The sequence below is a fragment of the Oncorhynchus tshawytscha genome, linkage group LG07, assembly GCF_018296145.1.
Source record: "Oncorhynchus tshawytscha isolate Ot180627B linkage group LG07, Otsh_v2.0, whole genome shotgun sequence".
In the NCBI taxonomy this organism is placed as follows: domain Eukaryota; kingdom Metazoa; phylum Chordata; class Actinopteri; order Salmoniformes; family Salmonidae; genus Oncorhynchus; species Oncorhynchus tshawytscha.
In genome coordinates, this window is record NC_056435.1 from 71,203,669 (window position 1) to 71,213,668 (window position 10,000).

The following is a 10,000-nucleotide window of genomic DNA, read 5'->3' on the forward strand; positions in this document are numbered from 1 at the left end:
ATGAAACGGCTTGGTTTTTGCTCTGACATGCACTGTCAACTGTGGTACCTTTATATAGACAGGTGTGTGCCTTTCCAAATCATGTCCAATCAATTGAATTTACTACATTTTGTAGGTTTAAAGATCATTTCCTGCAATTCTACACATTTTGTCATGAGGTACAGAGAACATTATGCCGTTTTAAAGCAAATTTTTATTTGCAATTCTATACATTTGTCTAATGTTTATTCATGTGATATTTGAGCGACTTAAACATTACAACAAAATCTTTGGGCAGAGAAACCGTTAGCTGACATGGGCTATTTGATCTGGAGATTTCTGACAAGTTATAAATATCTCTCTAATGACAAGAGGAACTGATGATGCACGAGCCAATTTAGAAATCGCACCTTGTACATTCTACTATTACAACTAGCAACAGTAAATTAAGACCCCCGCGACCCCGTCTGCCGACCCCTTGCACCTTCCCTAAGCGGGCGCGCCCCACAGTTTGGGAACCACTGATTTATCATACCATCTGTTGACATGTATATATATCTATATATTTTTTTTAAAATCTTCCCGGCGTGAAATCGTTCTGATTGTGTTGTGACGTCATGTGGTTGTAATATTTGTGTAGTAGCAGGGTACTTACAGAGATCATTACTTCCTTCTTGCACTGCTGAGACAAGTCTTTGATGCCGTTGACAAACAGCTTGTTGGCGCTTACGTACGCCCTGCCCGCCTCGATCATACCGCTACATAACTTCACCAGCTAGGAGAAGGAGAGAGAGAGAGAGAGAGAGAGAGAAATATAGGTTTGGGTTATTCAGTTTGAGTCGGCCATTTAAAAGTATTGAGAGGGTATTCAGGTACGGTAGCTCAAACCCAGTGTCAATGTGTTGTTGTCAATGTGTTGTGTTGTCAATGTGTTGTGTTTTAATGTAAATGTGTTGTGTAGTAAATGTGTTGTGTTTTAATGTCAATGTGTTGTGTAGTAAATGTGTTGTGTAGTAAATGTGTTGTGTTTTAATGTCAATGTGTTGTGTAGCAAATGTGTTGTGTAGTAAATGTGTTGTGTAGTAAATGTGTTGTGTAGTAAATGTGTTGTGTTTTAATGTCAATGTGTTGTGTAGTAAATGTGTTGTGTAGTAAATGTGTTGTGTTTTAATGTCAATGTGTTGTGTAGTAAATGTGTTGTGTAGTAAATGTGTTGTGTTTTAATGTCAATGTGTTGTGTAGTAAATGTGTTGTGTAGTAAATGTGTTGTGTTTTAATGTAAATGTGTTGTGTAGTAAATGTGTTGTGAAGTAAATGTGTTGTGTAGTAAATGTGTTGTGTAGTAAATGTGTTGTGTAGTAAATGTGTTGTGTTGTAAATGTGTTGTGTAGTAAATGTGTTGTGTAGTAAATGTGTTGTGTAGTAAATGTGTTGTGTAGTAAATGTGTTGTGTAGTAAATGTGTTGTGTAGTAAATGTGTTGTGTAGTAAATGTGTTGTGTAGTAAATGTGTTGTGTAGTAAATGTGTTGTGTAGTAAATGTGTTGTGTAGTAAATGTGTTGTGTTTTAATGTCAATGTGTTGTGTAGTAAATGTGTTGTGTAGTAAATGTGTTGTGTAGTAAATGTGTTGTGTAGTAAATGTGTTGTGTAGTAAATGTGTTGTGTAGTAAATGTGTTGTGTAGTAAATGTGTTGTGTAGTAAATGTGTTGTGTAGTAAATGTGTTGTGTAGTAAATGTGTTGTGTAGTAAATGTGTTGTGTAGTAAATGTGTTGTGTAGTAAATGTGTTGTGTAGTAAATGTGTTGTGTAGTAAATGTGTTGTAAATGTGTTGTGTTTTAATGTCAATGTGTTGTGTAGTAAATGTGTTGTGTAGTAAATGTGTTGTGTAGTAAATGTGTTGTGTAGTAAATGTGTTGTGTAGTAAATGTGTTGTGTTTTAATGTCAATGTGTTGTGTAGTAAATGTGTTGTGTAGTAAATGTGTTGTGTAGTAAATGTGTTGTGTAGTAAATGTGTTGTGTAGTAAATGTGTTGTGTAGTAAATGTGTTGTGTTTTAATGTAAATGTGTTGTGTAGTAAATGTGTTGTGTAGTAAATGTGTTGTGTAGTAAATGTGTTGTGTTTTAATGTAAATGTGTTGTGTAGTAAATGTGTTGTGTAGTAAATGTGTTGTGTTCAAAGCTGTCATCAAGGCAAAGGGTGGCAACTATGAAGAATCTCAAATCTCAAATATATTTGGATTTGTTTAACACTTTTCTGGTTACTACATGATTCCATATGTGTTATTTCATAGTTTTGATGTCTTCACTATTATTATACAATGTAGAAAATAGTACAAATATATTTGTTTAAAACTGAATGAGTAGGTGTGTCCAAACTGTTGACTGGTACTGTAGGTGGGTAAACTCTGATCACTGTTCGCGCTGAATAAATAAACGCTCCCTATACTTTCAATGCACTGCCTCTGGTTCTCAGATCAAGTCCTGGGGACCCAAAGGATATTTACGTTTTTGCCCTAGTACTGCACACCTGATTCAAATCCTCAAAGCTGTGTAGTGCTGGGGCAACCCCCCAAACAAAAGAAATGTGTACCTCTTTGGGTCCCCGGGACCAGGATTGAGAACCACTGATATAGGGGAATAAGGGTGACATTTGGGAGAGAGGTCTTTCCAGGTCTAGTCATCTGAATTAAGGAATGCAGTGCAGATTCATGACCCGGAAATGATCTGTCCATAAATAACTGCTCTCTCTCTCTCTCTCTCTCTCTCTCTCTCTCTCTCTCTCTCTCTCTCTCTCTCTCTCTCCATTAGACAAGTTTGGTGGAGGAGGAATAATGATCTGGGGATGTTCTTCATGATTCAGTCTACGCCCCTTAGCCTAGACTGGGCTAAGGGAAATGTCTACCTTTGGGTCCCCGGGACCAGGTTTGAGAACCAGTGCGGAGCTGACCATGGGAAGGAGCTCGACTCGCCTCCTAAAACATGACTGAAAGGAGCCCTGTTAAACAGAGCTAATCACACTGATGGTGACCCTTCTGTCTGACCCCCAGAGGAAGGTCACACTCAGAGATGGGATTTAAGGTCAGAGGGTAAGGGGTCATGATCCCTGGAGCTGAAATAATGCAGGAGGGGGCAGATGGCCATAGTGGTGGTTTAGTTGGTTAGTTAGAGTCTAACTAATGCTCTAACTAACCAACTAAACCACCACTATGACTTAATTAAAGCTACATTCGGGTATCCGGGAATCTGACTTCAATCTTTAATCTGTGATTAGTCACAGAAACAGACATGGTTTGGTGAATCATGTTAAAACAAGATGGCGGCAGCGTAGCCTCGTGGTTAAGAGTGTTGGACCACTAACTGAAAAGTTGCAAGAACAGATCCCCCCAAAGCTGACAAGGTACAAATCTGTCGTTCTGCCCCTGAACAAGGCAGTTAACCCACTGTTCCTAGACCGTCATTGTAAATAAGAATTTGTTCTTAACTGACATGCCTAGTTTTATAAAAGTTAAATAAAAACATTTCAATGGGGGCTGGTGTGTTGAGTGTCTGAGGGACGTAAATGCGTGCTTGTGTGTGTTTCCATTCTATATCCTAGTAGCACAACGAGCTGTTTGATGCTTTCCCTATCTAAATCACCTTGAGGGTGGTTTGACCTTCTTCATACAGCGCTAGCTTCAGCTGCATGCCTTCATCCAGTAATAACTTAGATGTTAGAGAGAGAGACGGACGGACGGAGGGATGGACAGAGAGAATAGAGAAAGAGAGGTGTAGAGAGATAGAGAGAGAAACAGAGACAGAGAGAGAGACAGAGAAAGAGAGAGAGAGACAGAGAAACAGAGAGAAACAGAGAGAGAGAGAGAGACAGAGAAACAGAGAGAGAGAGAGAGAGAGACAGAGAGAGACAGAGACAGAGAGACAGAGAGAGACAGAGAAACAGAGAGAAACAGAGAGAGAGACAGAGACAGAGAGACAGAGAGAGAGAGACAGAGAGAGACAGAGAGAGACAGAGACAGAGAGACAGAGAGAGAGAGACAGAATCCTATACATCAAATGGTCCATGATTACACTCTGTACAGACGGTTGTTGAGTGTGTAAAATGTAAAAAAGTGTAGGAGGGGAAATGGATCTATCGTAAATCAAATCAAATGATATTTGTCACATGCGCCTAATACAACAGGAGTAGAACCTCACAGTGAAATGCTTCCTTACAAGCCCTTAACCAACAATGCAGTTTTAAGAAAAATTGTGTTAAGAAAGTATTTACTAAAATAAACTGAAGTAAAAAGAAATAAGACCGAGACAGAGACAGAATCCGTCATTGAACCCATTGCCCTTTATGGTTGTGAGGTCCTGGGGTCCGCTCACCAACCAAATTGAGACTCTGCATGCAGAATCCTGGATAAATATCCTCAGCGTACAACGTAAAACACCAAATAATACATGCAGAGCAGAATCAGGCCAATGAGGTGGAAACTGAGCTGCACTTCCTAACCTCCTGCCAAATGTATGACCATATTAGAGAGACATATTTCCCTCAATTTACACAGATCCACAAAGAATTAAAAAACACACCCGATTTTGATAAACTCCCATATCTACTGGGGGAAATTCCACAGTCTGACATCACAGCAGCAAGATTTGTGACCTGTTGCCACAAGAAAAGGGCAACCAGTGAAGAACAAACACCATTGTAAATACAACCTATATTTATGTTGATTTATTTTCCCTTTTGTACTTGAACTATTTGCACATCGTTACAACACTGTATATAGACATAATATGACATTTGTAATGTCAGAGACAGGGTCAGGGACAGAGACAGGGTCAGGGACAGGGTCTGGGACAGAGACAGGGTCAGGGTCAGGGACAGAGACAGGGTCAGGGACAGAGACAGGGTCAGAGACAGGGTCAGGGACAGAGACAGGGTCAGGGACAGAGACAGGGTCAGGGACAGAGATAGGGTCAGAGACAGGGTCAGGGACAGAGACAGGGTCAGGGACAGAGACAGGGTCAGGGACAGAGACAGGGTCAGGGACAGAGACAGGGTCAGGTACAGGGTCAGGGACAGAGACAGGGACAGAGACAGGGTCAGGGACAGAGACAGGGTCAGGGACAGGGTCAGGGACAGAGACAGGGTCAGGGACAGAGACAGGGTCAGGGACAGAGACAGGGACATGGTCAGTCATATAGAGAGGGTCAGGGACAGAGACAGAGACAGGGTCAGGGACAGGGTCAGTCATAGAGACAGAGACAGGGTCAGCGACAGGGTCAGTCATAGAGACAGGGTCAGGGACAGGGACATGGTCAGGGACAGAGACAGAAACTTGGTCAGAGACAGAGACATGGTCAGGGACAGAGACAGAAACATGGTCAGGGACAGGGACAGAGACATGGTCAGGGACAGAGACATGGTCAGGGACAGAGACATGGTCAGGGATAGGGACAGAGACATGGTCAGGGACAGAGACATGGTCAGGGACAGAGACATGGTCAGGGACAGGGACAGAGACATGGTCAGGGACAGAGACAGGGACAGGGTCAGGGACAGAGACAGAAACTTGGTCAGAGACAGAGACATGGTCAGGGACAGAGACAGAAACATGGTCAGGGACAGGGACAGAGACATGGTCAGGGACAGAGACATGGTCAGGGACAGAGACATGGTCAGGGACAGAGACAGGGTCAGGGACAGAGACATGGTCAGGGACAGAGACAGAAACATGGTCAGGGACAGGGACAGAGACATGGTCAGGGACAGAGACATGGTCAGGGACAGAGACATGGTCAGGGACAGAGACAGAGACATGGTCAGGGGGACAGAGACATGGTCAGGGACAGAGACATGGTCAGGGACAGAGACATGGTCAGGGACAGGGACAGGGACAGAGACATGGTCAGGGACAGAGACATGGTCAGGGACAGAGACAGAAACATGGTCAGGGACAGACAGAGACATGGTCAGGGACAGAGACAGAGGGACAGAGACATGGTCAGGGACAGACAGGGACAGAGACATGGTCAGGGACAGAGACATGGTCAGGGACAGAGACATGGTCAGGGACAGAGACAGGGTCAGGGACAGAGACAGGGTCAGGGACAGACATGGTCAGGGACAGACATGGTCAGGGACAGAGACATGATCAGGGACAGAGACAGAAACATGGTCAGGGACAGAGACAGAAACATGGTCAGAGACAGAGACATGGTCAGGGACAGAGACAGAGACATGGTCAGGGTCAGGAACAGAGACGGAAACATGGTCAGGGACAGGGACAGAGACATGGTCAGGGACAGAGACAGAGACATGGTCAGGGACAGAGACATTGTCAGGGACAGGGACAGAGACATGGTCAGGGACAGAGACATGGTCAGGGACAGAGACAGGGTCAGGGACAGAGACATGGTCAGGGACAGGGACAGAGACATGGTCAGGGACAGAGACAGGGACAGAGACATGATCAGGGACAGAGACAGAAACATGGTCAGGGACAGAGACAGAAACATGGTCAGAGACAGAGACATGGTCAGGGACAGAGACATGGTCAGGGACAGAGACAGGGACAGGGTCAGATACATGGTCAGGGACAGAGACAGAGACATGGTCAGGGTCAGGAACAGAGACGGAAACATGGTCAGAGACAGAGACATGGTCAGGGACAGAGACAGAGACAGAAACATGGTCAGGGACAGGGACAGAGACATGGTCAGGGACAGAGACATGGTCAGGGACAGAGACAGGGTCAGGGACAGAGACATGGACAGGGACAGAGACATGGTCAGGGACAGAGACAGAAACATGGTCAGGGACAGGACAAAACATGGTCAGGACAGAGACAGAGACAGGGACAGGGACAGAGACATGGTCAGGGACAGAGACAGGGACATGGTCACAGAGACATGACAGGGACAGAGACAGGGTCAGGGACAGTCATAGAGACAGGGACAGGGACAGAGACATGGTCAGGGACAGGGTCAGGGAAACATGGTCAGGGACAGACAGAAACATGGTCAGGGACAGAGACATGGTCAGGGACAGGGTCAGAGACATGGTCAGGGACAGAGACATGGGTCAGGGACAGAGACAGGGTCAGGGACAGAGACATGGTCAGGGACAGGGACAGAGACATGGTCAGGGACAGGGACAGAGACAGGGACAGGGACAGAGACATGGTCAGGGACAGAGACAGAAACATGGTCAGGGACAGGGACAGAGACATGGTCAGAGACAGAGACATGGTCAGGGACAGGGACAGAGACATGGTCAGGGTCAGGGACAGAGACATGGTCAGGGACAGAAACATGATCAGGGACAGAGACATGGTCAGGGACAGAGACATGGTCAGGGTCAGGGACAGAGACAGAAACATGGTCAGAGACAGAGACATGGTCAGGGACAGGTTCAGGGACAGAGACAGAAACATGGTCAGAGACAGAGACATGGTCAGGGACAGAGACAGGTTCAGGGACAGGGACAGAGACAGAGACGTTATTCCAGTACCTTATCTAGTTTAGCTTCGATCTCCACCACATCCGTCTCCACCTCATTGATGCCAGCCCTGCAGAAACACAAGACAAACAGACAGGTCAGCATCATACAGATCTATGATCAGGGAAGAGATGGAAGAGGAGAGAGAGAGAGAGAGGGAGAGGAGAGGAGAGGAGAGGAGAGGAGAGGAGAGGAGAGGAGAGGAGAGGAGAGGAGAGGAGAGGAGAGGAGAGGAGAGGAGAGGAGAGGAGAGGAGAGGAGAGGAGAGGAGAGATGGAGAGAGAGATGGAGATGAGTGATGGAGAGAAGAGATGGAGATGGAGAGGAGAGATGGAGATGGAGAGGAGAGATGGAGAGGAGAGATGGAGATGGAGAGGAGAGATGGAGAGGAGAGATATGGAGAGGAGAGATAGAGAGGAGAGATGGAGAGGATAAATGGAGAGGAGAGGAGAGATGGAGAGGAGAGATGGAGAGATGGTATGGTATGGATCCCAATCAGAGGCAGCTGTCTATTGTTGTCTCTGATTGGGGATCATATTTAGGCAGCCTTTTCCCGCCTGTTGTTTGTGGGATCTTGTTTTTGCGTAGTGCCTGTGAACACTGCATTTACTTCACGTTTCGTTTGTTCGGTATTGCTTTTGGTGAGTTTAATTTATTAAAACATGTGGAACTCTACGCACGCTGCGCCTTGGTCCATTAATTCAACCAACGTTCGCGACAATCAGTTAGGGGACCATAGACGTCTTTTTGTTTTATATCTATAGGCGTGACCCAGTCGGAAAGTCTTTTTGTTCTATATCTATAGACTTGACCCAGTCTTTTTGTTCTATATCTATAGACGTGACCCAGTTGTGAAGTCTTTTTGTTCTATATCTATAGACGTGACCCAGTCTTTTTGTTCTATATCTATAGGCGTGACCCAGTTGTGAAGTATTTTTGTTCTATATCTATAGACGTGACCCAGTCTTTTTGTTCTATATCTATAGACGTGACCCAGTCTTTTTGTTCTATATCTATAGACGTGACCCAGTCTTTTTGTTCTATATCTATAGACGTGACCCAGTCTTTTTGTTCTATATCTATAGGCGTGACCCAGTCTTTTTGTTCTATATCTATAGACGTGACCCAGTCGTTTGTTGCATGCTAGTTATCCAACTACGGCTAACACAGTTACGTCAATCCGTGCAGATAGAATAACAGCAAAAGCAGCTGCACTTCATGTCGTTTGACCGGTTTTTCTACTGATACAGCCATAATACTGATAATATCAGTATCATAATAATGATACTGACATTTCTTTGACTAGAGCCATAAAAGTTACGCTGATTCAATATTTCGACTGGCTGAGAAAAGATGTCCGTCTCGTCCCGACACGTTAACTCTCAATAGGACAGTGGAGATCAAATTTCAATATTTAGACAATTTTGCAAAGACGGCAACGTTTGTACGACCCCCCCCCACCCGACCCCCCACCCGACCCCACCCGACCCCTGTTGAAAAAACAAACGTTAGGCTAGAAGCAATGGGAAATAATGTGTCGATGCTTTTTTACAGTGGAGATGAAGTGAATGAATTGTCTGGCTGGGCTGATGGGACCGTGGATGTGCATGGTCCCACCCCCTGGGGGGGGATGGCTAACGTGATAGGTCGGTCTAATGGCCTTATGCCCCCTGGCTGTCTGTAGGACACACTGACTGAATGTGTTCTGTTTGTGTGTGTGTGTGTGTGTATGTGTGTGTGTGTGTTTGTGTGTGTGTGTGTGAAGCCACTTAGAGAAGCATGCTGAGGCCTAAGGGACCCCCTCCACGGCCCACATATAGGGGGTTACCATGACAACTGACCACTTCGTGTGTGTGTGTGTTTATATTTGGGTCTAATGGAATAGTAAACCCCAAGGGGGAGAGAAGGCAGTCAGGGGGCAGCTGGGCATTCACCATCTACCACCTAATACACACACAGCTACAGGTAACGTATGGGTACAGGTAATGTATGGCCAGTAATGTATGGCCAGCTACAGGTAATGTATGGCCAACTACAGGTAATGTATGGCCAGCTACAGGTAATGTATGGCCAGTAATGTATGACCAACTACAGGTAATGTATGGCCAGTAATGTATGGCCAGTAATGTATGGCCAGCTACAGGTAATGTATGGCCATCTACAGGTAATGTATGGCCATCTACAGGTAATGTATGGCCAGCTACAGGTAATATATGGCCAGCTACAGGTAATGTATGGCCAGTAATGTATGGCCAACTAAGGGTAATGTATGGCCATCTACAGGTAATGTATGGCCAGCTACAGGTAATGTATGGCCAGTAATGTATGGCCAACTACAGGTAATGTATGGCCAGCTACAGGTAATGTATGGCCAGCTACAGGTAATGTATGGCCAACTACAGGTAATGTATGGCCAGTAATGTATGGCCAGCTACAGGTAATGTATGGCCAACTTCAGGTAAAGAAAGATGAAACACAACTGTCCATGTACAGTACAGTATATAGCCTAGAGTCATGTGGCTGAAACTACA

At 45.1% G+C, this 10,000-nt stretch overlaps 1 protein-coding gene across 5 annotated transcripts in view; it reads right to left on the bottom strand.

The window, feature by feature from the left end:
• The window catches only part of LOC112255372 (arf-GAP with coiled-coil, ANK repeat and PH domain-containing protein 3), a 158,645-nt gene that overhangs the window by 86,328 nt on the left and 62,317 nt on the right, over positions 1-10,000 (bottom strand). For all 5 annotated transcript variants that reach the window (XM_042324880.1, XM_042324879.1, XM_042324881.1 and 2 more), the window contains exons 2-3: positions 7,482-7,539; positions 635-754 (exon numbers count right to left, since the gene is read on the bottom strand). In XM_042324880.1, the coding sequence (XP_042180814.1) occupies positions 635-754; positions 7,482-7,539 (178 nt within the window). The remainder of the gene's footprint in view (positions 1-634; positions 755-7,481; positions 7,540-10,000) is intronic.